The sequence below is a fragment of the Globicephala melas genome, chromosome 4 (assembly GCF_963455315.2).
Source record: "Globicephala melas chromosome 4, mGloMel1.2, whole genome shotgun sequence".
Classification (NCBI taxonomy): domain Eukaryota; kingdom Metazoa; phylum Chordata; class Mammalia; order Artiodactyla; family Delphinidae; genus Globicephala; species Globicephala melas.
The window spans coordinates 2049690-2063307 of NC_083317.1; the positions used below are offsets into that span (position 1 = coordinate 2049690).

Here is a 13618-nt window from a genome sequence, read left to right on the forward strand (position 1 = left end):
GCGAAACCTCGCAAACCACTTTTGGCATTTCGATCAGTCACGGCACCTTCTCCATACGCTGCACAAATCTTTTTTTGTGTTTTCAGTTGCGTTTTTACCTTTCTTGAAATAATCTAGCATAATATGCCGAAAGTGCTCTTTTTCTTCCACCTTCGATATTAAAATGGCTACACAAAAATTCACCAATTTTGGTAAGTTTTTTTTTTAAATGCATGCCGATATGACAGCTGTCAATACAATCTTACCAAATTGTTTCAAATGAAGTTAAAGACAACTAGGCGCTACCAGAGCCATCTTATGGGAAAAAAACGGAACGAACCTTTCAGCCAACCCAATATAAATCTCTCTCCCTGTGTGTGTGTGTGCGTCTCGTCACTCACTTGGGGACACGTGGATATGAGGATGGGGCAAGTCAGGGCACCCACAGGCGGCTCCAGGGGCGTCTGCGGACCATCAGCACCGGCGCGTGGCAGCACCCAGGCAGGAGCAATGGCTGATGACAGGCAGAGGGGCCACTCAAACGTAAAGGGAAACATCAGGGGACACTGGCCTTGCTCTGCAGAGGGACGCAGGCACTCCGTCTGGATGGTGCCCAGGCTTGCTGGCACCCGGCCCCAGGCTGGGCCTAAGCCCAAAGGCTGAGGAGAGCCCAGCTCAGACGCTCCCCAAGAAAGGGGGGCAGAGCCCCGGGTTTCTGATTATCTGAACCTGTTTTCTTACTTACGCCAGTTGTGATTAGATTTGCTGTTCCATGCAGTCAGATGACTGATGCAGACCTTCGCTATTTCCTGAATTATGACTGCATGCTCTGAGATTTTTAGAAGCATATATTCATGTATTAATCATGTAAGTTTAAACTTTCTTTCTTAAAAGCAGATAAGAACTAATTAAACACGGGGCGGGGGGAAGAATTCAGAAAGATTTCAGTGACTTAAGCATAAATGGATCATATTTCAACAAACTCAGCTTAATATTTTCTTAAAATTTTTAAAACAGAAGGACAATTATAAAGTAGTAAACTTTTACCAACGTAAAAAGACACTAACACGTGTCCAAAGAAACATAAATAACTACAGATAAAGATATATCATTCAGATTTTATTTATTTGTTTATTTTTGGCCACGCTGCGCGGCTTGTGGGGTCTTAGCTCCCCGACCAGGGATTGAACCCGGGCCACAGCAGTGAAAGCGCCGAGTCCTCACCACTGGACCGCCAGGGAATTCCCTCATTTGGATGCCAGATGACCAACACCAAAACAGTAAAAAGCTGGTTATTTTTGAAACAACTCTAATTTTCAAAGAAGTCGATTATAACTAAAAATAGAAACGTGTAGGCTAGACAGTCTTTCAGACCCAAGATGCTATCACTAAGATGAGAGTCTAAGCAAAGCTGAGTAACAGGCCCAGACAGACCCGTGAGGATGCGTCAGACCCACCTCGGCCGGCCGTGGCCAGGGCCAGTCACAAACTGTCAGTCACACATCATCTGTTGCACCCTTCACCATCCTAAAGAGCAATGAAAACTTTCAATCATTTTATGCACAAAACTTTTATTTTAGGGTCCACTAGAACTGCAAATCCACAAAGTTACTTAGTGTCAAAGCATTTTTAAAATTCAGATTTTCAATTCTTAACAGTCAATTGCAAACAGAACAGAATCAGTCTTACGTTGATACTTAAAGAGCAGAGAACTGAGTCCACAGTCCTGCTCTGTGTGAAAGTGCCTCCCGCAGATAAACAAGCAGTGAATGCTTCATCCTCCTGAAAATCTACATCCAAACCAAACCGTGCAAAGTGGTTCCATTAGCGGGAGGAGATTACAGAGGGGCTCACAGTCTGCATCTCAGGAATGTGCGATGTCTAAACTAGACTAAAATAAAGGCACATAATCTCTTAATCTAGAAGAAAAATGTATCTACGTTCAAAAAGTCATATATTCGTTGTTGCTAATGTTCCTATAATGTTTATGTAATAATTTTTAAAAGATTTTAGCACTTGGTTATGACATAAGATTGAATTTGGCACTAAACAGTCTGCAGAAAAAGTAGCGTAAGTTACCAAATGCGGTTTGAATGCTCCAGAGCTACCAATTATGCCTCAGGGGAAACTGAAAAAAGCCACCTCTCATTTGGGAAAGACACAGGGTTTCCATACTTATAGAATCATTACTTCCAATGCTTCTCTCCCAGACACATGTTACGGGCAGTTGGAAATCTATGTAACTGGCCTACTCCCTGGGGCCTGGGAACATGTTACATTACATGGCGAAGGAGAATTAAGGCTGCAGGTGGATTAAGGCTGCTAGTCAGCTGACCTTAAAGAGATGATCCTGGATTACTGGACAGGCCCATTGTACTCACAAGGGAAGAGGGAGGCGGAAGAGCCACAACCAAAGAGATGGCATCACGAGAAAGACTGAACTGGTGTCACTGGCTTTGAAGGCGGAAGGGCCCAGACAGCCAAGGACGTGGGCACCTCTAGAAGCCAGAAAAGGCAGGAAACGGATTCTCCCCTGGAGCCTCGGGAAGGATCAGCCCTGCCCACAGTTTGATTTTAACCTAAGGAGACCCACGTCAGCCTTCTGGTCTCCAGAGCTCTGAGAGAATATCTCTATGTTACTTTAAGGCACAAAATCTACGTAATTTGTTACAGCAGCCGCAAAAAACTGACACAACTATGAAAGGTGCATGACAGACTTAAAAGGGAAAAATAAAAGCATTTGATTTGCGCTGCTGCCCCCCGCCCCCCCCCCCAAAAAAAACCTATGTAATCTGATCTGATGATCCGGGAGGATGTGCTAAACTATAGAGAGAGAACTAGCTAACAAAAGTTAAAAGAGAGCCCATCTGTTTACCGTGCATTCTCGGACAGCACTCTGCACAGGTGCCCTGAGCCCTCACAGCAGCCCCGGGACCGAGGGCCACCCCACACGTGGAGGCCCAGGCCCCCAGCACCGGCCCACCCAGCTGAGTCAAGCGGCTCCCAAGCACCAGAGCTGGGCCAAGCCGCACCGGGCAGCCCGCTCTGAACTCAGCATTCCTGGCTGCCGCTATGAGGTGCTTCTCTGTTTCCTCATTTTACTGTTTCCCAAGGAATCTGAAGTGGCTATGTTGACACAGCTTGGCTGAAAACACAGGTTCCAGAAGACCTTCCACCAACAAGAGGGCACCTTTCTGTCACTGGCATTCGACTGTTACCAATACTTAAACATACAAACTGTGACGGTCCTAACACAAACGTATGAAAGGATCTGGGGCTTCCCTGGTGGCGCAGTGGTTGAGAGTCCGCCTGCGGATGCAGGGGACGCGGGTTCGTGCCCCGGTCCGGGAAGATCCCACATGCCGCGGAGCGGCTGGGCCCGTGAGCCATGGCCGCTGAGCCTGCGCGTCCGGAGCCTGTGCTCCGCAACGGGAGAGGCCACAGCAGTGAGAGGTCCGCATACCGCAAAAAAAAAAAAAAAAAAACAGCCATTCTTTAAGTACGCTGTTAACAAAATAAAGCTACACTTCACTGTTAGCCAGCTGACTCCTATTTGAAAACAAGAAGTGTTAAGGAGGGCACTGTCTTTAACCCTAAGCACACGTGCGCTCACTCTCAGACCGTACGTTCCTTAATTTCTCCTCAACAGCTTCTAGTACAACAGACCTTCAAATGGACAAAAAAAAAGTCCAAAGTCACAAACTGGGAAGTCATTGCAGCCTATTCAATAATATGTAAAACGTACTTGCCATAATTTATGTGTAGTGTCAATGTGGTAATAAAAGTGAATTAATGCCTCAAATTGGTAGCTCTTTCATGGGGAAAACTATTATCAAATGTGTACTCCTGGAATACGGAAGCCCTCCCCAGGGGTCTTCCTAGAGTATCTGTACGTGAAAGGCTTTCACATTTGGGGGTGGGGGCACGGAGTGAAGGCTAACAAGAAAGAACAAAAAAGACCCAGATGGTATCCAGATTCTGCAAGGATTAATAGAAATTAAGGTTTGGCCTGTGCCCGAAAATGACCAGGCAACTGATGGCCCATTTCTACACATAAACACTGCGCTCCCTTTACTGCAAGGTGGATACTGAGAAGAAAAGCAAATGAACCCTCCCACAGCTCCGAGCCGCAGAGGCCAAGTTTAAAGAAAAGTAATTCCTCCAGTCGACATGATGGGAATCGCCTACGCTTGGTCGTCAGTTGTCACAGATCCCCTGCGTCAGGCCTTCCAAAATAACGGTGATTTTAAATCACAATTCAGCACACCCTGCCGTGTCATCACTAGCTTTCATGTTAGGCTGCTCCATCCAGCTTTCCCCCCAAGCCTGACTGTGACAGACACACCTGCTCCCCTGCCCCACCCTGTGTCCCTCACTCCTGGAACCCAGTCTACGCAACAGTCACCACCCCGCAGGTGTGACCAAAGGGACAAAGTACAATGTGTGAGTGTTAATCAAGTTTCATACTGTGGGAGTTTGCAGAAAAGGAACTACAACCAATACATAGAGACCACTCACAAGATAGAAAGTCCCGAAGTCTGAAAGACAAGTTAACACACATGCCAAGTGTTAAGGAGGTCTGAGTACACACTTCTAAGCAGGGGGACAGCAGTCAGCTTCTCTAGCACTCGGACACCACACTAGACTTAAAACTGAAGAGTTCCAACAGAAAAAGAAAGATCGGATGAATGCATCAAAATACGAGAGGACTGAAGAATCAGCCTTTGAAGGTTTACATATTGTTAAAATGAAGGAAATACAGTAAGACTGTAGCAGTTTGAATCACAGCATTTGCAAGTTCAGGAAGAGGTCTTTTGCTCGCTCCAGGCACGCCACTGACCTGAGGCTTTGGATAGGAGGGTTCCCAAACCGCTCTCTGCCTGCATTTCCCCTTCACCTCCCTGAGGTCTGTGCAAAGACCACTCTCTTTCTCAATGTGGTCTAACTGCAGTTTTCAAAAGGCGCGCCATTATGAAAGGGGTTTGAAAACATCTAGCAAGACTAAGTGTTTACCACAGTCCCAGCAATCCTTGCAGCGCTCTACCCCGACAGGTACACAGGGAAAATGAGAAGACAGACACACACGCGAGGCTATTCAATGCAAGACTATGTCAAACAGCAAGAGATGAAACCATTCAAATTCCACTGATGGGAGACCGGTGGAATAAACCACGGCACATGGACATGACAGAGTTCTAGGGGACTATAAAAAGCAATGGGAGGGCTTCCCTGGTGGCGCAGTGGTTGAGAGTCCGCCTGCCGATGCAGGGGACACGGGTTCGTGCCCCGGTCCGGGAAGATCCCACATGCCGCGGAGCGGCTGGGCCCTTGAGCCGTGGCCACTGAGCCTGTGCTCTGCAACGGGAGAGGCCACATCAGTGAGAGGCCCGCGTACCGGAAAAAAAAAAAAAAAAAAAAAAGCAATGGGAAAGATCTCCACATGCTATGTCCACCAGGAAACGCTGAGGGAAAAAAAGCGAAGCGGGAAAAATGTGTGTGTAGTTTGTAATCTCTTACCTAAGAAAGGGAAATACAAATAGGTATGAAAGTCTCCTATAGAAGGAGACTATTTAGGTAAGGGCAGGGATACGGTAGAGAGGACAGGGGTATACGCTAGATGGTTTTAAATGTATCGTATTGGTAGATTTGCCTTTGGAAGCATGTAAGTATTTTATATAATTATAAAACAAATTAAATTTTTAAAAAGCTTTCCCTAAAAATATCAGGAAAAAATAAAACAAATGAGGTTATTAAATATATGTGCAGTTAGCAGAAATTTGACTATTCATTCCTAGTGGGGTAACATATCCAAATGCCACAAAGAACTACTAAAAAAGTTTTAGGTCTATCTTCACGAGTCACATTGTTGACGGCAGAGTTAAAGTGTTATTCAGAGGCTGTGGAAGGTGGAGTAAGCAGTTCCCTGGAGCTGCAGCGCCAGCATCGTCTGGGTGTTTGTTACAAGTGCTGGTTCCCAGGCCCCACCCCATACCTGCTCAGTCAGAAACTCTGCGGTGGGGTCTTGTCTCAGGTTCCAACGAGCGCTCCACTGGATTCTGATCCAGTCTGAGGACTTCGCTCTAACACTATCATCCCCAAGCATCCCTGAAAACTGGAAGAAAGAAAATATAAAAGAGCAGGAAGAAAGCAAATATAGAGGAAAGAGCAGTTAAATAAAACCCTGAAGTGCTGAATTTGAATTGAAAAGATCAAAGTGAACTCAGGATGTGCTTCCGCCTTTAAATTCCTAGCTCTGCCCCCTGAAAAAGCCCAGCAGCAACTAGAAGCCCAAGCACACAGACTGGGGTCTCCGAATACCATCTCCCACAAGAAGGAATCAGGGCTCCCTGGAGAATGGCTACTCCAGGTCCAGGACAGGAAATGCACAAAATGAGTCTGGAACATTGCCTCATACCAGAGAGCAAGGAAACTAACAAAGATTCCTACACTCACAAGCCCACTGGCAAAGAGGGAGCCTGCCCATCAGTAAGGATAACAAGTGCGATGGACTGAAACCAACCAAGTGTGTTTAAATCCTTAAGTTCATAATGATACTACAAAAATAAAATAAAAATAAGTAAAAGCTAATTGATCACCAATGAAGAATACTAGTGAACTAACTCATTTTGAGAAGTTATGTAAAGAAGAATCAAGCATTTGGTCTGCCTTTCCTATACAAACTATACCACTGGGTAACCGAATAACATAAACAAACGTGTGTGCGTGTGCGTGTGTGTGTACAAATACACACTCTTTACAGAAATCTTTCAGATAATAAATGAAGAAATGGTAAAATTAGAATAAATAGCACAGTTTTGCAACCCTTAGGGAATTAATGATGTGAGAATAAATATCTGCTAACATCACAAAAAGAGAGACCACCAGACATTACTGCGCCTGCTGACAGAAGAACACACCACCACCTGTGCAAGTCTTGCCAGAAAAATCCAAACTGCATTCTGACCCAGACTCGGGCTCTGACACCCTACAGGAAACAGAGGACAGAGGATGGTTCAAGGACACCACAGGACACAGCTGGCACAGTCCAGGCAGGGGACCACAAGACACAGCCCCTGGGCTCTTCAAGAAGCTGCAAGGAACAAAAGAGGGATGGGGGGGAAATCAAGATTGCAGGAGAGACAAGACATTTATCTCAAAACCTTATTTGGATACTAAATAATTCAAAGAATTTTTTAAAAAAGACACTTCAGACATGTTGGAAATGTAAACGCTGAATATTTGATACTAAGGAATTGTTTTATTTAGATGCCATAAAAGTTTTGCAGTTATGTTTTTTAGAAGTCCTTGTCTTTTAGAGATCATACTGTCTTAGCTCAGGCTGCCATGACAAAACACCCAGATGGAGTGGCTTAAACAACACAATTGTTTTCCTCCGTGTCTGGAGGCTGGAGTGCAAGGTGCCTGACTGTGTTCCCAGGGAGGGCTCTCCTTCCTGACTTGCAGCGCGCAAGTGCCCCCCAATCTCTCCTCTTCTTATGAGGTCAGTGACCCCACCATAAGGTACCCACCCTCATGACCCAAGCCAACCCTGATGACCTCCCAGAAATACCACCATATTAGGGGCTTGGGCATCACTATATGAATTTGGGCGGGCACAAATATTCAGTCCGTAACACATACATTTACCGATAAATGTGTGATGCCTAAGATTTGCTTCAAAATAACACAGGATTGGAAGGAATGGGGGGTATAAAGAAGCAAGATTGACATTCATTCAATTGTTGAAGTTGAGCGATAGGTTTGTAAGGTTTCTTCACACAATTCTATTTCTTTTTACATATTTGCAAGTTTTTGTAATAAAAAGTTTGAAATGTTAACACTTCTGCCATTTCTCTTACCCTTTTCTCTTTCTCCTTTTTGGCCTAGCACGTATCACCTATTACATTACATAATATACTATGTATGTACACTGTCTATCTCCTCTTGCTGGAATGTAAGCTCTAAGAGGGCTGGGGTCTTTGCTCACAGGTGTAACCCAAGCACCTGCAACAGCGCCTGGCACAGAAGAGATGCTGAGTACACCTTCGCTGACAGCAAATCTAGCCCAACTCCCTCATGTTCTACACTAGACAATTCAGGGCCCCCAAAGGACAGGATATCCTATAGCAGATGCAATGACGGTGCTGGCTGTCAAGTTCTCAGAGTATAAATTTAATTTTAGAATGAGTAAGATTACACTAAAATTTTCCAGTACGGCTGCCCTACTCAGTTCTTCGACTGCTGAACTGAAGGAAGAGATATTTTTATCTTACTTAACTCTCTGGCAAAGGCTTTCTCTCAGGGGTAATTTCAGGGACAATCCCCCCTTCCGTGTGGGTGGGCAGCGTCTGACGCCCCGACCACTAGGTAAGGTGGTGGGGGCGGAGGAGGCGCCTCCTTGCTGCAGGTCCTCGCCACGCTCCCAGACACTGAGGGGTCCTGGTCAGGCACAGCGAAATTGGCCCTCGGGTCTTCAACCTCAAAAAGACCCGACGGCCCTTCCCACTGTGCACCTCAATGCCTAGAAACTTTTGGGCTGACCCAGCCAGACTAGGAGTGCCTACAAACGGTGAGCTACGGATGTAGTAAAAATTGTTACCACAGGTGTTATTGTTAGTTCCAAGGCTCTACCTAAAATTTCAGCTCTGAAACTTATGCAGCACCTTCCAAACACTAAACAGATCTGTTAAAAATAAGAAAACTTCCAAACATATCCCACTCCGTGGTGAAACCAACCTCTAAGGCTACTGTCAGTTCTTCATAATTTCTCTGCTCACTTTTTTAAAAATTTTGCAAACAAAGGCCTAAAATAATATTGAGGAATGAAACATCACGTAACACTTGTGCAGGAATACAAAAGCATTTATTTCCCTAGGGGAAAAAAGAGGGAAAGAGAGATTGCAGAAAACGTTCATCTTTTCCTAAGAGATCATCCCACCTTGTATCAACATCTCAAGCCCAAAATTCCAGATACCAGGGAACTGCTCCTTGGTCAGGAGCACAATGAGGACAAGCCTCCAAGGACAGAAGAAGTGATATAAAACCAAAGACACACGATGGATGCCGGCCGACGTGCACCTGAATGCCAGTGCAGACACTGTAATGAAGGAGCTGAACAGGGCGCCCAAAAGATCTGTCCACGTCTTGACACCCCAGAACCTGAGAATGAACCTTATTTGGAAAAGGCGTCTTTACAGATGTGATTAAGCTCAGGCTCTCAAATAAGATCATTCCAAATCATATATGGATGGGACCTAAGTCCAATGACAAGAGGTCACTTGTCAGGTCAGACAAGAGACAGAAGGGAAAACCCAGGGAGAGAGAAAGCCGTGTGAAGACAAGGAAGAGACTGGAGTGATGTGGCTACAAGCCAAGGAATGCCAAGGATTTCTGGGAGCTGGAAAGAGGCAAGAAAGGATTCCCACCCCGCCCACCCCCCAAAAGCCTTGGGAGGGAGTACAGCCTTGCTGATACTCTGATTTTCAACTTCTGGTCTCCAGAACGGTGAGAGAATAAATTTCTGTTGTTTCAAGCCATCCAGTTTCTGGTAATTTGTTACAGCAGCCCTAGAAAACTAATACATATTGTATAAAATACAAAAATAGAATGTACATCTTTCCTAGTGCTATACCAATTCATCTTTTAGGTATGTTTTTGGCCACACTTCTCATATGTCAAAGTGAACCCAGATGAACAGGCAATTCAGAAGAGGTCCAAGCACGAGTAAACACATAAAAAGAACCTCACTAATTGTCAGGTATATAACACCAAAACAACTCTGATGGCCTTGGGCTGGGCAAAGAGTTCTTAGGTATGATATTGAAAGTACAATCCATAGGAAAAAAAAAAACTGGTAACTGGATTTCATCGAAATTTAAAATGTTTGTACTTCAAGATACATTAACTGAAAGACAACCAAAGATCAGGACCAAACATTTGCAAATCATCTATCTGATAAAGGACATATATCAAGAAAATACAGTGAAACCTTACAACTCATGCAAATGTACAGAGCAGCATTACTCATGACAGAAAGCTGGAAACGATCCAAATGTCCATCAACTGGCGAATGGATAAACCAGACGTGGTCCATCCACACGGTGGAATACTAGTCAGCAATAAAAAAGGAGCAAATTATAGTTGGTGCAACACGGATGAACCTCAGAAACTGCAGAGTGAGAGAAGCCGGACAGAAGACAGCATATTACGTGATTCACTTCTTTGAAATGTCTATAAAACGCAAATTTATAGGGACAGAAAGCAAATTAGTGGCTGCCTAGGCCTGGGGATAGGAGCAGAGATTGACTGCTAACAAGTTCCTGGGGTGATGGAAATGTTCTAGAACTGAATTACGGTGATAGCTGCACCACTCTGAATATTTACTAACAGTCAGAGGACTATACATGTACAATGGATATTAATTTTATAGTATGTAGATTAGAGCTCTTAATAAAGCTGTGCAGAAAAAGTCATCCATCAGACTGGCAAAGATTAAAAAGATGACTCCCATCCAGTGGGGCAGAGTATATCTCAGAGGACAGCTTTTTCACAGGGTGATTCAGGGGCAGGTTTCAAAATGTAAACTGCTCCACCCTTCTGACCCAGCAATTACACTTCTAGATTCCATTCTTTATAATGAAAATGTATTCCTGCTTTTATTTATACACATTTAAGGTTAAAGTTTCTCTTCAAAGAGTTACAGCTATATCTTCTTTCAAGGCTTCATCCAAATGTCAGGTTGACAGTCCCTCAATCCTAAATGTTCCACAGCAGAAGCTGAATCATCGACCTGAGAATGCTTTGTTTTGGTCATAGCTAAATTTCTATTGACTTATAGTAAAGAAAACATATCTGAACACAACTCCGAAGGACCACGTCAAAGATTATGGTCCCTACCATACCACTGAGCTTTGCTTTTACTGGATTAACATGTATTTCCTCAATTCAAAAACTCCAAACAGAGAATGTCCCAGTATCAAAAAGAAAAAAAAAAAAACAACTAAGTGCATAGCAGTTTACCTAAAAACAAGTCTGAGTAATCAGGATTCAAATTCTAACAAAATGATCTTGATGAAAGAAAATAACTTTACACCATCAAAAGCGCCTACCTTATGGAAGCATTCAATGACATATAACACAGTCTTCCCTTTACAGTAGTGTTTACTCATTTATTGATTTGATTTCTTCAACAAATATGTACTGAGCACTAACTACGTGCTCAGCACTGTCCAGGTGCCAGAAACACAGCAGTGATCATGACAGATAAAGTTCCCGCAATTCTGAACCTCACATTCCAGTGTGAGGGCAGCCTGGGTTAGGGGTGAAGAGAAACAATCAACCATGAAAAAACAAATGTTCTATCACGCAGGTGCTGAGCCAATAAGACTGAATAAAGTCGACGCGATACCAAACCCTAAGCAGGCCTGGGAAGTGGCACATGAGCAGCCCACGGAGCAGGAGGGAAGCACCCAGCAGGTCAGGAAAGCAATGAGGGCACCACGGGAACAGGGGCTGTAGGGACCAAGTGGTTAAAGGCACAGCCAGGAGGCCAGTGTTGGGGCCAGGGGGCGGTAGGCCGCAGAGGGTCTCAGAGCCCATGGGAAGGTCTGGGAATATTACGCTGAGAAGGTGGGTGGCCCCTGGAGGGTCCTGAGCAGAGGAATTACATGCTGTACTTCTTTCTTAGAGAGACTGCCTTCAACCCCAGAGAGAACGAGCTTCAAGGGCCAGGCTGGAAATGGCGTGGCCAGCTGGGAGGCTGCTGGGGTCCCAGGGAGAGATGAAGGGGGCTGGGGTTTGGGGGAGCAGCAGTGAAGGTGGGGAAAAGGGGCTGAATTCTAGATCAATTCAAAGACAGAATGCTATTTGCTGGTAGACTGAATGTTGGTTGTGACAGAAAAAAAGAAGTTGGGAATGACTACAAGGTCATCAATTTTAAATTTAAAAACCAAATATTCTCTAAGTGCAAAATACTGTGAATACATTTAAAATTCACGTTAAGGGCAGTTCCAAAGGAACGATTTGACTGAAGGCAGGGGCAGAAGGGAGGAAAGGACAGAAGGAAAGGTGATATAAAGGGAGGAGAGAAAGCCCAGAAGGCTGTGGGCAAACGCCAGCAGGGAGACTGTGAGAGAGAGGGGTGATCAGGAGAATCTGAGGCTGCGCAGTCCCCCTCCCGTGGTCTGTCATCTAGATCCGAAGCCCCCAGGCCAGAGCAGAGGGCCCCGAGATCAACAGGGAGCCCCTGGGAGACCACGCACCAAGTTGTGCAAAAGAGACTCCACTCCGTACTGGCAAAAAAGTTTTTTTAGACAAAAAATTCTTCAGTAAGTCACTGGCCTTTTCAATAAAAGGTAACCAAGGTGGCCTTTCCTACCTCCTGTTGTGTGGACCAACCACCATGCTGTCAGTTCCTTTCTAGGGAAAGACCGGCTCATGTGTTATGTCTGCCATGCTTGATTACTTCAGAGATTCATCAGTGCTTAAATAAAAAAAAAAAAAAATCAGACCCCTGAGTCTCATTGCATAAACCAAACTTTACTAGAAACTCTTCAGAAACACATCTTGTAAATCAGGCACACGAGCTGACGTTCAAGTGGAAAGGGAAGCTTTTCACTTCTGAATTACTGGTTCAATTGAACCACCCTAGAGCTGGGCTAACATACTAGTAACGTGGGTTCCCAAATGTGTGCCCAGGTGCCCAGGGTACCGCAGCGAACCCAGAGAGGGCCCAAGGGGTGTTCCAAATTTTTGAGGGGAAACAGCAATACTGAAGATGTCCCAGGCCCCAGCTGAGTCCATCAGTTTCAATACTACCTCGTGCTACAGTTCTTTCAATGCCATCATTATCATCACAAAACAGGGTAACTGCTGTAATAAAAGGCCAAGAATCACCCCCTCCACAGTCAAATAAACAAAGCAGCGGCGTCCAACCGGATTCCCAGGCTAGAGAAGCTGCGCAGCGCCCAACAGGTGTGGCCGCCCCTGATACGTTATTGTGGTTATACCTGAGAATGAAACAAAACTTTTCCTCCAATTTATGTGTATTTTTTTTCAAATAACTACTGTTAGGACATAATACTTAATAAAATTATTTGAACCTAACTACTTAATAAATGGAATTATTAAATATTCTTTTCAGCCTAGAGGTGCCATGAAAAAATTACTGAAGACACTAAGACCACCGTGAACAGAGAAAACTGAGAAGTCTCTCCTGAGTAGCTGACATTCTTTCTGCACAGCCATCACTCTTCCAAGTGCTTTACACATACTCATTCAATCCCCACGTCAGCCCTCTGGGACTGGTACCATCCCTGTCCCTATTTCACAGACGAGGAAGTAGTCACACAGTAAGTCCTGCCTGTTTCTAACCACGCACAGGTAGAAGCGATTTCTTCTTCTTCTTCTTCTTTTTTTAAATATTTATTTATTTATTTTTATTTTTGGCTGTGTTGGGTCTTCATTGCTGCACGCGGGCTTTCTCTAGTTGCAGTGAACGGGGGCTACTCTTCGTTGCGGTGCACGGGCTTCTCACTGTGGTGGCTTCTCTTGTTGTGGAGCATGGGCTCTAAGTGCATGGGCTCAGTAGTTGTGGCTCCTGGACTCTAGAGCACAGGCTCGGTAGTTGTGGCGCACGGAC

General features: G+C 44.9%; 1 protein-coding gene across 4 annotated transcripts in view; it reads right to left on the bottom strand.

Moving 5' to 3' along the window:
- TRAPPC10 (trafficking protein particle complex subunit 10) overlaps positions 1 to 13618 on the bottom strand; it is an 88852-nt gene that overhangs the window by 71399 nt on the left and 3835 nt on the right. The window contains exon 2 of one of the 4 annotated variants that reach the window (XM_060297704.2): positions 12356 to 12460. The exons of 2 other annotated variants lie outside the window; for them this stretch is intronic. In XM_060297704.2, coding sequence (XP_060153687.1) covers positions 12356 to 12416 — 61 coding nt within the window. In that variant the 5' untranslated portion in view covers positions 12417 to 12460. Of the gene's footprint in view, positions 1 to 5971; positions 6077 to 12355; positions 12461 to 13618 lie in introns of those variants that run through there. One more of the 4 variants, XM_060297707.1, reaches the window with a different exon arrangement.